The sequence below is a fragment of the Coenobita brevimanus genome, chromosome 99 (assembly GCF_032717465.1).
Source record: "Coenobita brevimanus isolate Jiangsu-jjx chromosome 99, ASM3271746v2, whole genome shotgun sequence".
Lineage (NCBI taxonomy): Eukaryota > Metazoa > Arthropoda > Malacostraca > Decapoda > Coenobitidae > Coenobita > Coenobita brevimanus.
The window spans coordinates 20,700,622-20,717,382 of NC_137052.1; the positions used below are offsets into that span (position 1 = coordinate 20,700,622).

The 16,761-nt window shown below is 41.1% G+C and overlaps 1 protein-coding gene across 1 annotated transcript in view; it reads left to right on the forward strand.

Annotated features, from left to right (window-relative positions):
• Nucleotides 1-16,761, forward strand: part of LOC145414463 (NHL repeat-containing protein 2) — a 34,316-nt gene that overhangs the window by 2,624 nt on the left and 14,931 nt on the right. Inside the window, exons 3-8 of the mRNA XM_080284019.1 lie at nucleotides 2,203-2,372; nucleotides 3,512-3,671; nucleotides 4,989-5,088; nucleotides 10,768-10,933; nucleotides 12,745-12,882; nucleotides 13,592-13,681. Coding sequence (XP_080140145.1) covers nucleotides 2,203-2,372; nucleotides 3,512-3,671; nucleotides 4,989-5,088; nucleotides 10,768-10,933; nucleotides 12,745-12,882; nucleotides 13,592-13,681 — 824 coding nt within the window. The remainder of the gene's footprint in view (nucleotides 1-2,202; nucleotides 2,373-3,511; nucleotides 3,672-4,988; nucleotides 5,089-10,767; nucleotides 10,934-12,744; nucleotides 12,883-13,591; nucleotides 13,682-16,761) is intronic.

The window sequence follows — 16,761 nt, forward strand, 5'->3', positions numbered from 1 at the left end:
GCTAAAGAGTGAAGGAGCTTGGGAAGGAATGAGAGAAGGAGCTTGGGAAGGAGAAACAGGAGTTAGGAATGAGGAACAAGAGGAGGGAGTGGAGACGAACTATAAGGATATCATACCGGTACCGTACCATATGGTAACTTATATAATATGTGTTCTCACATCATATTTCTTAGCAGCAAAAACAAAGATAAGCATGCAGACTGTGTACATTGTACAAAATATGTTTTATTACATATAAAAAAAGCAAATTAGATATGCTGTCTGACCTCAACCCTTTAAATATCCATTGTCCGAAGTTACCCCTTTAAATCCCAAAAATGCGTACACATTCACTCATGTCATGTTTACATACATTCAAAATGCAGATTTTAACCCTTTCTCTGTTCCAATCTTCAAGTTAGACGTTAAAGTAAACCTCTAAATGTGTATAAGCGTGCGGTTTGTTATGATTCGTTCACACCAGACCAAGTTTTCCCGTATTCATTTTTTCACCAAAAAATAGCATTGTCTTTTTTACAATATATTCACCAGTGGAACATAATATTTTAAAAAGATAATTATACATAACATTTTACAAAACCTATGCAACATTATCCCGTTTAAATATATACGATATCTTTCTTCGTTTAGCAGCTGCGTAGCATTTAATCTTTTTATGCAAATTTCGTCCGAAACCACCCCGTGTCCGAATTCACCCCGGCTCACGGTACTAAGTCTTTTTCAGTCTGCCTCTTGCAACCCTACCCTCATCATTCACACCTCTCACTCTCTGCACCCAGATGTCTTCCTCTATCCTCTCCACATGCTCAGACCATCTCAGTCTACCCCTTTTCATCACAGCACTAATACATTTAAGTCCCATCCTTCTGTTCAGCCCTTCATTTGCAGTCTTAACCCCTTCAGGCCTGTTATTCAAGGACTCACTACAAATCCGTTCAGTTATCATCATCTCTTTACACATGAGCTTATGAATATGCCCTTCTTTTACTGCCTAGGTCTCACTACCGTACAGTATTACACTCCTAACATATGCTGCATACAAGGACCCCTTAGCATGGAGGGAGAGCCCTCTCAGTGTCAGGAAAGGCAACAGCTCCTTGAACTTCTTCCAAGCACTTCTTACCCTAACCACAGAGCTAGTTCCAGCTTCACCTCCAGTACATCATATCCCTCAAATAACAAAACACCACACACTCAAGAGACTCTCCGGCAAGATCAATTTTTTTCCCTCCGCTTTCCTTTTGAATTTTGTCCTTTATGTGCTGAACACTCAAAATCAGCATTATTTCATAGCGTAGGTAATGCTGTTACATCTTTTATGCACCCATTTATCACAAATCCTGCACAAAATGGAGCTACTGCATTTCCCACACTTTTGAGGCTAACTGCACCTGCCTACACTCCTGCATTGAAAGTGCCGCCACCTGTCATATATAGATAGATAGATAGATTATATTTAATCCATGTTTACTCTCAAGCCTTTGTTCCCCATCCCACATCTTGACTTTATAAGTCTTTCTTCCATTACTTTCTCATTCTCTACAATCAACTACAAATCATCAGCATACAATACTTCCCATGGGAGTCCAGTTCTAAATTCATGTGAGTGAGAGCCTCAAGCACTATAATAAACAGTAAGGGGCTTAAAACTGAACCCTGGTAAACACCAATGTTAAAAAAAAAAATCATCACTCAAACCTCCATTTACTCTCACATGGGTGCTAACACCCTCGTATATTGCCATAACCACTCTGTTCCTCAATCCCAATCTCTTTTTCATTAGCTATCCACTTTACCACCTTCCTGTTAATTCTTCAAAAGCCTTCTCCAAATCAGCAAAAACAAAGTACTATACAATTCCCTCATCTTTCCTGTATGGTACAGTAACTTTTTCTGCAGCTGTTGTACAGTGAATATTGCATCAGTTGTTCTGTTGCCTGTCTTAAACAGAAGCTGCATCATCAGTATTCTCTCTTTCCCATATCATAGTTTCAGGACTTTCTCCATTACCTGTATGTTATGTTACATTGTTTAGCTGTGACTGTTGTGTTCCATTTTTGTGGCTCTTATGCCTTTGTATTGGTATGGTAGCTGTTATGTCATTGTTGTGTTATAATGTGTAGCTGTTATCCTGTTATTATATTTTAATGTGTTGCTGTCATGCTGTTATTGTATTTTAATGTGTACTTTGTGACCTGACAGGACTGGAGTGGTTCAATGTTAGTCAGCCTTTGAGCTTGAAGGGTGACCTGGTGGGGAGGGTGAGTGTGCTAGATTTCTTCACTTACTGCTGCATCAACTGCCTGCATGTCCTGCCTCACCTGGAGGCCCTTGAGCAGTGTCATCCTCCTGACAGTGGACAAGTGCTTGTGGTAAGTGTCCTAAAACCCATATGTCACCAAAATATGCTGGTTAGGTAAGATTAGATTAAATTATGTTATATGAGGTTAAGTTTGGGTTAATTAGGTTACATAGGTTAGGTTAGTTGTTCTGAATTAACCAGACTTTTATTAGATGTTGGATAGTCAGGTGAGGTGGACCATTGTTTGCTCATTTAATGGAGTATTATACATGCAGAACAATACTGTACTCCATTATAATGCATTAGGTAGCTAATTTAAGTGTAATTTTGAATCAGGATATAATTGTAGCCATGTAAACTGTGGACAGAGTCTGACCATCAGAAACTTCTTGATACAGTTTACAGTATTAATTGCATATGCATTGCTGTATCCATTTGGTATATGTAGCCTGCAGTAATTGCCTTGTCTCATAGTGAAGAGTTTGATTATGGTTTGAACACATGTTACTTAAATTTGGTGCAGTAGATGTTCATCATAAACGGAAGATCGTGTTCGAGGGTAGGAAGCCTCATTTATTCTGTTCCATCAGTCCATCATTCAAATCTTTTTTTGCCCCATCAGGAGTCCAGGGACACTGGGCTAGGTTACTCAGTCCTGACATTTAAGGCAAGGGTGACCTGCCTAACCTTCCCCTAAGTGGCATTATGTGTGCAGTAAACCCCAACCACTCCTCAGACGGGTACCCGTACAGGCTTCATCTGGTTGGGGTGCTTTAGCTCACCAGGCCACCAGGCGCCATTCGGTTACTGTCATGTCCCAGTATGTGATGGTTGAGTATGCACTCAGTCGATCTATCTGCCTCTCTATCGCTGTCTATCTATCTGTCTGAATTGCCGTAAAAAGAAAAAAAAAAGTTATACCCAGTTTTGGGTTAATGATCGTGAAATTCGCTTATGTGATAATTGTGATGTCTATGTATGACAATCCCATGCATAGGCCTACTTGGTGCTGCCCACACAAGCCAACAGACATTTAAGCCAAGATGGCCACTCAGTGTTTACATGCATAAAACCCTAATCATAGATCACAAATGGAAGTATTACATTGTACATGCATATGAAAAACTTGTTTGTTCAGTTTCCTCAGAATAAAATCCCATATGTGATTATAATTCTTCCCTGCATTGATCAATCTTTACCCTTTCCTAGGTTGGTGTCCACTCAGCCAAGTTTGAAAATGAACGTGTATCGTCCAATATTGCGGCAGCGGTCACCAGATACCACATCCAGCACCCGGTGGTTAACGATGCCAGAGCCAGAATGTGGACAGCACTGGGAATATCATGCTGGCCAACACTACTCATACTTGGTCAGTGGATGCTCAGTATGTAGCATAATTCAAAGATGAGAATTAAACCTCTTCACTAGAGTGATATCTGATAGTTGACTCATGGCACCTCCACCTGATCTTATTTAACTTAGTATGAACCTCATGTACTGAAAGGTTAAGTTAGGGATTTTTTATCGTCTATAGCTGGTAAAATCTCCCGCATATATAATAAAGTACAGTAGTCAGATGTGACAAATAAAATATAAATGGTGCCATTGCTTACAAAGGGTTACTTGCATTGTTGTACAAGTATATAAATTCCTCTTTTAGCATTAATTATCATTATCATCATCATTATTGTCATCGTGTCCAACATCTCTCTCCCTCCTTGAAACCCCATGACATGACAGAAGTGCCTTCAGTCTACGTTATCCTCACACATCTTTCTCATTCCCCCAAACTCTTCCCTTCTTCCTCTTTCACCATTACTTTGTGTCCCAGTTCACCATCCATGAGGCTTTCTGCTCTAGAACATCATTCTTTGTTAACCTGTTCTGTGTTTCACTTGTACTGAGAATAATCCAGCATGCTCTCTATCTACCTATCTGTCTGTCTATCTGTTGCCAGATGCCTTAATCCTATAACTGGTACGATACTGAAAGCAGTGACTTTGTAAACTGTGGCTTTCTCACTGAAACAGGTGAAGAGGAAGTTGGAAAGTTTCATTTTGATTCTGGTCCAGAAGTTTATTCCAGCAGAACTGGTTCCAGTAATCTGATCCAGTTCCAGCTCAGCTTGAATTTTTAGTAGGACATAGTTGACTAATTAGCAGTTGTAGTCTCCCTTCTCCAATGTTATTTAGGGAACAAGACAGAATACTTCATTCCTGTTTGCTTACAAGGAGAGAGAGTGTCCAGTGCCCTCCTTCTCCTATTTTATAATTTTTATCACTTGGAAATCAGAGTTCAGAAGTACTTTTATGAAGCTTGTACCTAAAGATGATGTGTTTATTGTATAGATGACAACATATTGTCCCAACCTTTCAATCTGAAAACATATTTTAAATTTTATTCTTTCCATCGTCAAATGGTTTTAGTTAACTTTATGGAGCTGTAGTAGTAAAGGGGTTAAGGAAGGTGATATTTATCTCCTGTAGTTCAAAGAAAATCTCACCGTAATAGAGTAACATTGTGTGGAAGTGGCAGGAATAAAATAGAAAATACACAGTTAGATTCAAGGGGTTAATTGAAGAGACTTGGTACATTATTGTCATTAGTAAAATAAATGGAAAAACATAATAAATACTGAAGTACTTTTTTAAAAGGCTAATGTAATCCAAATTATTGTGTATTTCAGGCCCCTGTGGGAATCCTTTATTTGTGCTCTTAGGAGAAGGTCACCGGGAGAGACTGCAGCTGTATGTCAACACAGCTGTCACCCACTACTCTGCCCAGGGGTAAGGGAGGCTTCAGAGTTTTGTTGTTCATAGTTTTTTTTTTTTTTTTTAGAAGCTTCATGTGTTTCTTAGTAATAAACTGTTCATTTTATTTCTAATATAAAAAGAAGGAAGCTTGCAAGAATCATCCCTGACAACGAAAGTCAAAGAAGGGAGGGCTAAAATCAAGGTACCATATGTTCAGCTTGAGATGCCATGACACAGTGCATTTGAAAGATTTGAGGTTGTTAGCTGGAAAGAAGATGAACTGTAGCTAGGTGATTGTTGCGTGGTCGAGCAGTTGTGTACATGATTGACTGAGAACATCATTTGATTATTGCATTTGAAAGTTGGACATTTGATTATTGCATTAGAGAGTGTGTGTGTGTGTGTAGAGAATCAGGTGCTGTGTGCCCACCTTAATATAGGAGGCTTGCAAATTGGCAGTTGTTAGCCACTTATCTCTATTTTGACTCATAAAACATGGCTTGGCACATGTGTGACAGTTGACCAGACACTTAGAGTTGCCTTTCTTGTAGACATTCCCTATGTCCACTCTGCATGTGAACTCTGATGTGCAGAGTTTGGGACACTTTCAGAGCCACTCTCGGTCTGTGAGTAAGGTAACCTACATATACAGCAGAGGCATACTAAAATGCAGCATGGGATTTTTTGGTGTGACATATTGGTAGATTTCAGTGTGGGGGAGAAAGACATTGAATTGTCACTGGTTTCCCTCTTATCTTGACGGTGGGGGAGTCAGTCCCCAGAATACCTGTGTCTGTTTGTTAAATTGAAATTGTGGTCTTTGCAGTAGTAGTAGTAGTAGTAGTAGTAGTAGTTGTTCCCTAGGCAGTCTGGCCAAACAGCCCCGAGTCCCTTTGGAAGGCCATGGCCGAGACCGGGCTTTCTTACAGAGCTCTCAAAGAGTGTATGTTGTGTTGTTGGCATAGGTGATTGTGTGCAATGCAGTCTTCCATAATGTGCTTAACAGTATGGGGTGCTGTGTTGCATCCTGGACGGGCATCAGTGACGGAGTCATCCAGCCTCTTCTGGTAGCTTAAGAGGGCTGGATGGTGCCCACATCTCAGCCTGGCAAGGTGGACTCTGTCCTCACGAGGGAGATAGGGTTCAGAAGGGTGGATGTCAGGAGGCCGTGCATGCAGCTGTGTATTGTCTTTAAGTGACTGAATGGAGCGGCGAGTGATCTGAGTGTGGATATGCTTCTGGAAGCTGGTCTGAGGTGGGCGAGGGGGGAGAGATGACAGTATTTGTGTATGGTATCATGTGCTGGGTGTTGTTTTGATGGTCCTTGGTGTGGGTGGATGTGCTGCCGTGTAATATAGTGGATGTTGTGGGTTTGAGGAGGCTGCAGCAAGAAACTGGGTGCCTCTCATGTTTAGGTGATCCTTGACTTTGAGGACTTTGGTTTCTTGACATAGGTGGTCTGTGGGTGTAGTAGCTGTGCAGCCTGTGATTATTTTTAGGTCGTTGTTCTGTTTGGTCTGTAGACTGTTGTAGTGTGTTTTGGTGAGGTTAGGAGCCCAGGCAGGGCTTGCATAATTCATCACTGAACATATGTATTGTTTGTATACTGTGGTGGTGGTTTCTTTGTTGTGTCTGAATGTTGTATGGGCAAGTGACCTCAAGGCATTGAGTCTTGGTGTTATTTTATTTTTAATGTTTGTGATGGGTTGTTTAGATGACATTGATGTATTGTATGTTACACCAAGGATTTTGTGTGTGTATGTGTGTGTGTGGTAGGGGAATGTTGTTTATGGTGAGGTGTGGGATGTGACTGTGTTCTGCTGTCCAGTTTGTAAGAAGGGTCACTGTAGATTTGGCTGGGGCTATTTTGAGCCTGTTTGTGGTGAACCATTCGTGTAGTGTGTTGAGGTAAGGTTGGAGGATGTGTGCAGCTGTGTTTGCGTTTTGGTGCGTACATGTAAGTGTTATATCATCTGCATAGGAAGCTATGTGTATCTGTGGTGTGTGGGATGTGGGTATGTCATGCATGTATAGGTTAAAGAGTGTAGGGGACAAAACAGATCCTTAGGGGACGCCGTTTGTGAAGTTTCTGATGTTAGAAGTCTGGCCGGCAAATGTTACGTGTGCATATCTGCCTGCTAAGTAGTTTGCCATCCATCTTTTTGTGTTATTGTGCATGTTTGTGTTGAGTATTTTGTTTGTGAGGTTGTGGCAGGGGATGGCATCAAAAGCTTTGCTGATGTCTAGTGTGATTAGGAGTGTTCTGTGTGGTGGCCTAGCTGAATTCATGCCATCGAAAACTCTCTGTGTAAGGTCTGTAAGATGGGTGTTTGTGGAGTGTAGTGGCCTAAAACCATGTTGTGACTGGGCTAGGGGAATGTGAGGTGTGACTAGTTGTAGTACCAGTCGTTCAGTGACTTTAGAGGGGGTGCAGAGGAGTGTGATGGGGCGGTGTGAGGAGGGTAACGTGGGGTCTTTGTTGGGTTTAGGGATAGTGATGATAATGCCATGCTTCTAGATGTTGGGTATTATGTTGTGTGAGTAGCTGTAGTTTGATGTGTTGGTGAGTGCTTGTATGCCTTGTGGTCCAAGGTGTTTAAGGTGAATGTTGCTTATGTTGTCTGGTCCACAGGCAGATGAGTGCTTGAGGTTGTTAATGATGTGCTTTGTCTGGTTGTAAGTGAGAGCTGCATAGTCTGGGTCTATGGGGAAGTGTCTCTTACGTCGGATGATACGTCGGTCTTCGGGATGGGGGTTTAGATGGCTGACTTGTGAAAAGTGATTGATGAGAGTGTTTGCTTGTTGTTTGTTTGAGGGTATGGTGTCTGTTGTTGTGATGGCAGCGTGTGATTGTGTGGTGTTGCTGTTGGAAAATGTGATGCTCTTTAGTGTTTTGTAGAGTTTCCTGATGTTTGTTTTGTGGTCAGGTGTTTGGAGGTAATTTTTCCAGCTTAATGTTTGCTGTTCTGATATTTTATTCTTTATCTGAGTGTTGAGTTCTTGTATTTGTTGTACGGTGTCTTGTGTATGGGGTGTTGGGGAGTGTCGCAGTGTGTCCCGTTGTCTGATGAGGCCATGAATTTCTGGTGTGAAGTTGGGGTTGTGTCTCTTTCTGTTGCCTCTAGGGATGTGTCTTTTGTCTGCGTTTTGTATAATTGTATTGAAAGTGTGCACAGTGGTGTTGATGTTTGTGATGGGTGTTTAATGTTTCGAAATGTTCCGTTTCAGTTACAAAGGCCTCCCAGTTGGCTCTCTTATATTTAGTGTATGTGTGTTTGTGGCCAGCTGGGGTGATTCTGGTTTTGGTAGTGATGATGATTGGGAGGTGATCAGAACCTAGGGTTTTGACCACTCTCCATGATGTAGTGGGGGCGAGGTTTGGGGAGCAGAAGGTGATGTCTGGGGATGATGGGAGGAAGAGGACTTGGTGTGGGATATGGGTATGTTGGTCTAGACTGTTCAGTATGAAAAGATGATCTGTTTGGGATTGTAGTACCAGCCCTCTGTCTGTGTCAGGGTTGTTGACATGCCAGGCCGACGACTTGATGTTGAAATCACCACCCAGGATGGAGAGTAATTGTATGGTACTGTGGGGGACGATTGGGGGGGAATGTATGTGTTAGTGATTGTTATGTGTGATTTGTTACCAGTGCGTATTTTAATTGATTGTATTTCTGTTGTGGTGTCATGTGGGGGGAGGAGTGACTTTGTGTGTGCACTGGTATCTGCAGAGTTGATGGATTTGTGCACCAGGATGATGAGTCCACCGCCATCGCCGTCGGCCTAGTCTTGTCGAATGGTTGTGAAGTTATGAAATGTCGGTGTTTTCTGTGCTCTGTGTAGTTTTGTTTCTTGTAAGATGGCAGTGTGTATGTTCTGTTGTTTGATGAATTGTTTGAGTTCTTGTTTTTTGGTGTTTATGCCATCTATGTTTAACTGAAGGATGTTTATGTTGTGTGTACAATGTGTATTGGCTGTTGCAGCATGGGGGGGAGGTGGTGTGGGTGGAGGGGAAGGGGTAGGAGGAGGTTGTGATGGAGGTGGATTAGGATGGGTTGGAATGGGAGGAGTTGGGGGACTGGATGTTGTGGGAAGGATTGGTGGGTTTGGCTGTGGAGGTGTGAAGGATGTAGGAGTAGGATTGGTGGGGGGGTTGGTGGGGGGGGGGAAGGAGCATAATGAGCAGGTCCAGGTGTTTGTGTAATGTTTTCTGGATGCAGGTGTTGTGCAGGTGTAATGCCATGGTTCAGTTCTTGCTGGAATTGCACTGAACTGAGCCCTTTGTCTGTCGGCTTGTCGTGATAGGTTTTGGGCATGTTGGACATGTGTATTTGTTAGTGGGTCCTGGATTCCTCTCATTGTCTTTGTATAAGCATGTGGCAGAGAATGACTATCCATGCCTGGTTTAAGTTGGTGCAGTATTTCACTGAGCAAGGCATTCATGACTGCCCAGATGTAAGTCCATGGGTACAGTCACAGGACACCAGAAAATATCCAGTAGTCTTAACATGTCAGAATCTCATCCATTTATATGTTTAATAGCCATGGGAACATCACTCTCTAATTTCACTGCAAATGCTGATACTGAGCCACTCTCAGACATCTGTATACTCATGCATATACCTGTACTTTACAACCATCAGAAAATCCCTTTACATCATTTAGCAGTTGCCATCCACACCATACAGTTCGCAAAACTTTCCATAATCTTTCCTTGTTCACATGCTCACACATTATTCCCGCATCCACAGGTGCCACACACCTTAGTACTTCTCACATGTTTTCTCCTTTGTCTGTTTGCATCCCCTGCCACTCCTAAATCCACCCTATTGATCTTTCACCATTCTTTTATATTCTCTACCATCTCAATAAGTATTTTGACATATATTTTCCTCACAACACCCAGCAGGTTTATCCCATGGTAATTTTTGCTCTCACTTAGATCACCTTTAGTTTTGCACAAAGGCACTGTCACAGCTGTCGTTCACTGTACTACTGCAGCTCCATTCATCCAAGACTTCTGGCATATTTCAAGAAAACGTTCCATTCCACTCATTCTGTTACATTTAATTCTATCTTCATATACCTTAGTAACAGTTAATGCTTTCCCATTCTTTAGCCTCCTCACAGTATTCGTCACATCTGATACTGTCACATTATCATGCAGTGCCAAAACAGGTCACATTTTTACTGTCATTCTCCCTTCACATAGTGGCACTGATATAGTTGGATGGCTTTGTTGCCTACTTATACAGATGTCTCTGAACTCCCTTCCAATCCTCCAAGAGGAGGATGGTGAACTGTAGAAAAAGTGGCAGCCTTAACTTTTAGTCAACCTCATTCACATATGAGATGAGCTTGGGACCACAACAGCAATAATAAAGTCAGCTTTCCATAATACATTTTCCATCTGCTCCATATATTGCTTTTATTTGTTAGTATTCTTCAGCTCTTATACCTTGCATTTTTTAATTGGAAAAATAAGTTCTCAGCTGTGCAGAATCATGCCTATTTTATTTAAGGTTTTTTATTTTTTCCCCTTACATGAAATGGCCTTCCATTGATAGATAAATGGTAAAGAACAGTACCATTTTTAAGGTACTGCCTTGTTTTCTTTGAGAGAATATATTATTTCCCCCCCTTCAGTAGCATATGATTTTTATCAGCTGTATGCAGATTACAACTAATGTCAGTAATGTGGCTTCCTCACAGGTTGCTGACAAGAACTCCAGTGCCTGTGTCACCATCATCACATGTAGCAGCCACCAGGTCTGGATTACTCTTCCCCGGAAAGGTGGCCACACACCCTAATGGAATTATTATCTCAGATTCTGGCCATAATAGAGTGCTTTTGGTGGACTCACAGGGCAATGTCATGGTAAGAAAATTCCCTACAAGGGGTGTGCATGTCACTGCTGCTAAGAAACAGAACACAGTGCAGCAAGTTCTCTTTATATTAAAGTTTCATTGCAGTTTATAGCCTTATAGAACTGATTGGCCATTTTCCCCAGTTTACAGCACCAAGTGTATGGAAAAAGTTGGTATTTTGGGATACATTACAGACATAATAAGGAGCACTCACAGGGTAATTCTTATAATCCATATCCTGACATATGATTGATTTTTGCAGTGGATAGAAAATTATGATTTTCAAAATGGTTAGAAAATTAGAAGCCTGGCCAGATAAATTATGAGAACACAGGAGAGTAAGTGCCCTGGTATGATAAGCTGGGCCATCCATCTATCACTGAGTCTTTTGTTTTTCCATCAGAGATGCAGGTATCTGATGCCAGCCTACTCATTCAAAACAGTTAAGGCAAGGGTGACCAACCACCCATCTCTGAGTGGGGAGTGATGTATGGCCACATCCAATCACTGTGTTAACCCACAAGACCACCAGGTGTCCATTTGATACTCAGGTGCCAATTGAAAAACTGTGGGTAGTTAGAGTGGTTAGGTACAGTGTATACTTGTAATTGGTTGGCTACCTGCATTTGTCAGTGTGTGATGTTGATATCTTCCAGTTGTAAAACTGATGTATACTGAGAACTTATATCATCTTCATCATCTAACCCCCTTTGTGCCCCATGCGTACAGAAGCAGAGGGGCCCGAACTGCATCTCTTTGGAACTTGCATCCCCAGAATAGTTTCCCTCCGAACTTCAGCCTACAGCTGTTCAAGTCCAACTGTTAAAGATTTTTTATGAATGGAGGACACCAGTAATCTAGTGTATTTTCTCTGTTCAGTTTGTTTTTCCTTTCTCTGCTCATCATCATTATAAAAAAGAAAAAAATACAGTACTTATTAACTTTATCCATCTGCATTCTTCTTTGCCTGCCATACTTCCTTCACTGTCACATCTGCTTATATACCCTTGCATATGTTAGAGAAGTGGCCTACTGTCTTGCAGGATGCAAATTTTGTCCCTGGCCAGGGCATGAACAATTTGATTATTTGAAATTTGTTAAAGCAGACTTTAATGATCTTCCACAAGACACAACAACATTTCATAAAATAACTTCACATATAGCATCACACCAGTCCTGAATCAGAAAGCCCTAGCATGCTTTCATGGGAAGATGTATGAGATAGGAGTCCTGCAGGGCCTGATGGATCTTTTACCCATTTGTTTTTCCTTCCTCCGTTCTGTTATAAAAAAAAAAAAAAAAAAAAAAAATACTGTCTAAGCACACTGCTACTATTTTATCAATAAACCTTACTGCACATCTTTCAAGACTCACTGTTATTTCTTATCCACCCAAATTACAGTGGACACATTCCTCAGTACCAGTAGTCCTAGTTTCACAGCATTCTTGGCACTTTTGACTTTCCAGACATGAGAGTCTCACACCCATATGTTACCAGGACAATATCACACCATGCAATCCTCATTCTGTCATCAGACTTGGTCCTCTGTTTCTTATCAAGGCTGCCTTTCTTTCGTGACCAACATTTATCTCTTCTTCCTTTGTATATTTACCATTTTCAAAAAACTGAAATGAGGTTCTGTAACTCTAATACCAGTTCAGATCTCTTCTGCCACCAGTGCTCTATCTGTATTGGGAGTCACTTTCCTTCTGTGGAATATTTGGGCTAGAAGAAGGGGCTGTACTGTACATGAAGTTTATATATGCCCAGGAAATAAGTTGTGTGCTACTTTGTTATTGCTGTTTATATTTTACCTACAGAAAGTGATTGGCTCAGGGAAGCGTGGTTATGCTGATGGATCTTTTACATCTGCCAGCTTCAGCAACCCCCAAGGAGTGGTCTACCATCATCCAGATACTATCTTCATTGCCGACACTGACAACCATGCGATTAGACAGGTACTACTTTTGCTGTTCTGTGCATTGACTGTGACATCTTGCAGTGATGAATTCTTTTGTCTGTTTAGTCTGTATTGTTGCTTTAGAATGTACAGATATCTACAAAAGACTGTACCAGAGCAGAAACTGATTCATCTGTACCGTGTGCTTTATTGCCAGTGTCTATCTATCTATTGCCAGATGCCCCAATCCCGGAAGGGGTGGCCACAAACAATTCGCCTCCATGTTGCCCTGTCTCCCGCCATTTCATTGCCGTGCTCCCAGCTTACACCTCCCTCTCTCATATACCTCTCCACTCCATCCTTCCATCTCATCCTTAGCCTCCCCTTACCTTTCCCCCATTCCACCTCACTCACATACACTCTTCTCGTCAGTCTCTCACACTGTATCCTCTTCACATGCCAGTGTATTTCAGTTGTAATATTCCCTGGGAGCAATATTAAATTTAGGTTAATTTTTACTTTTATGCCTTCAAAAAATGTTCAAAATCTAAACAGGCTATTAATTTTAGAAATAATTTTTGTATGTAAATATACTGTAGTTTGATAAATAAATTGCATACTCTGATGTATCAGGTTATGCAGTTAGTCGTGTGATAAGTCAGAAATTATGCTATGATATACTGTTCTGTATACTGTATGTGCTGTTTATGGTAAGCATTTTTGTGTTTTTACATCCAACAGACCTGTAATGTATTAGTATGTAACAGGTGGATATCCTGGCAGAGACTGTGACTACGGTTGCTGGGACGGGTCAGCAGGGAACTGACCTAGAGGGTGGAAACATTGGAGGAGCTCAGGTTAGACATCATAGTATTCTTTGTCATGTATTTCATTCCTAAAATGGTTGCTATACAACCTGAATGACACTGTTCTTAGACTGTTTTCAGTACAAAAAGTCCTTGTATCACCAAGGGATGTACAGTATTGTGAGACATCACAAGTTAATATATACGATGAATTGGTTCTGTCACTTAAGGGAAATTGGCAAGTTAGCTGCATGATATAGGTAAAAATGGATCACCAATTGTCAATTTTCCAATATTTTACTGAGAATGTTGTAGCAAAATAGACTATCCAAAAGGCAACTTAACATGAGGGTTTACTGTATTTAATACTGGAATGCTTTGTTTTACGACTGGGTTATATCGCTGGAAAACTAATCAGATATTTATTAGTACAGAGTAAATCAAACACAGTATAACATAGGTTTAATGGGAATGCATTTTTGGCCAGTGATCAACCACCAAACATAAGTTTTAAAATAAGTTTCAGAGTCCTGTTTTATATATATATCCTATGTACTGCACTTCACTTGCTGCTTTAACTTTAACACCAGGCTGTTGTTGAATCACAGACACTGCACAGTGACAATAATTGTGATGGCTGAGTGATGGCAAGATGACTCAAAACGGGGTTATGCTAAGATACAGTATCAGACATCTTTTTGCTTATATGTTGACAACTTCTAAGGTTTTGTAGGGGATTGTAATTATTGTATAAGTGAAATGCCATAAAGTGTTTATGGCATTCATGGATCGGGAAAAAGCATACGACAAAGTAGATAGAGAGGAATTGTAGAAAGTTTTGTGCATGTATGGTGTACAGTAGATGGTAAGCTGTTAGCTGCCATCAAGAGTTTTAATGATGGTAGCAAAGCATGTGTAAGGGTTAATGGGCATCTAAGTGAATGGTTCACGATCAGTGTAGGCGTGCGACAAGGTTGTGTGATGTCCCCATGGTTGTTCAATATATATATGGATGGGGTGATGAGAGAAGTAAAAACATGAGTAATGGAGAGAGGGATGGCATTGGTAATGAATGGTGATAGATGGAATATCTCAAATTTGTTGTATGCTGATGATTCAGTGCTGCTTGCAAGTACAGGAGAACTTGGTAGGCTAGTGCAGAGTTTTGCTGATGTCTGTGAGCATCGTGCCTTGAGAATAAATGTAGAGAAGAGTAAAGTGATGCTTATTGAGAGAGAAAGTGACTCCCAGTGTGATGTCATAGTTAATGGAGAGAGACTAGAATTGGTGAGAGAGTTCAAATACTTGGGTACAGTGATAGAAAAGAGAGGAAAATGTGCAAAAGAAGTTGAAAGTAGAGTGACACAAGGAAGAAAAGTGGCTGGTGCATTGAAGGCCTTGATTAGAAGCAGAGGCTTGAGTGTTGCAGCTGCATGAGGCTTACATGAGGGAGTGTTAGTGCCAACTCTAACATATGGGTGTGAGGCTGTGGTGTGGCATGAAAATGAAAAGTCAGGAGTAAGAGCAGTGGAGATGGGACTGCTGAGGAATGTACGTGGAGTACAGAGGATGGATAGGATACGAAATAATGTGATTCGTGAAAGGTGTGGAGTGAGGAAGTCGATGAACACCAGAATCAAAGAGAGTATCCTGAGATGGTATGGTCATGTGGAAAGAGTGGATGACAATGGAGTGGTGAAAAAGGTATACCTGAGTGAATTTGAAGGAGGGAGGGGGCGAGGTATGCCAAGGAGAAGGTGGAGAGATATGGTGGATGAGTGTGTGAGGAAGAGAAGTTTGGAAGTCGGTGAGGCTAGGGAACTGACAGGAGATCAAGCTGGCTGGATGAATTATTATGAGGAGAAGTGCATGATCAGGGATTTTGGCACCCCTTGTGAACATGGCAGCGTCTGGATTGACTCAATCAGACACGTTTGTGTGAAGCTGCCGAATGTGGTGAATGTTTATTGGCATATCCGGTGGAGCCAGGATTCTGGGGGCTTGAATGATGAGTGAATGGAAGTGTGGCCTATTTGGATTGGGCAAGTTTGTGCTGTCTGGACGTGCTACTCCTCTCCCTGCCCTAGGGTGGGAAAGGAGGTCCGGATGATGATGATGATGAAAATGTTGATTGTACCTCAACTGCTGCGGCTTCAAAGGGGGGGTCAAAGCAATCACATAAGCAAACAATGGAGAGCATACATCAAGACACTGGTAAAATCATGATATATAAATAAACAATTGCATAGTTGGTTGTAAAACTAAGGAATCCTGTATAGTAACGGAAAATGAAGAAATTGTTTTGATTGCTGGCAGGTTCAGAGTTACAGATGCATAATTTTATGACTAATTATTTATTGTTTTTTGTTGTTGTTGTTATTATAACTCAGGGGAGATGTCTTGTATTCGTAGTGGCAGGGTTAAAGGGGACTGTCTAATCCCTCTATTTTGAGATGTCTGTCCTAAGCTGAATACACCTGTATGGTAGTAGGAAGAATGAAATATGGAAGATGTCTCTATCATGAAGGGGTCAGTTCTTGTACAGTGCTGTTACAGCCACTGTATACCACATCATTATATGGAATCCAAATTTTGATGTGTTCATATATTTGCCTTTGTTTCTGACTATAGGTTTCATTATAATCTGCCACTTCTTGACTCCTTCAGGCCTAGAATGTCATTTGTATCTTATTCCTCTCACTACCTGACAGTTTTATACTTTAAGGGAGACTTGCATAACAAGGAGGGTTAGATACAGCCTTCTTTATTCCCTTCAGTATGAGAGGTCTTCCATAAACAGAATATAATGATCTGGTAACAAGAATAAAGTAAAAAGTACATCATCAAACTGAAGGTATTAAATTCAGTGAACCATGCTCCTGTGGTGTGTTTAATTATTCAGTCAGATTTTTAATGATATCTGTCATTGTTCAGGCAGTGCTGCTTTGGTATCTGTGGTTATTCAGGCAGTGCTGTTATGGTATCTATAAAAATTTTCTGACAAAACTTTAATGGTGTTGGCATTTATTCAGGCAGTGGTGTTATGGTTTTTATTATTTATTCAGGCAGTGCTGCTATGGTGTTTGCAGTTATTCAGGCAGGGCTGTTGTGGCTGATGTTATTCAGGCAGA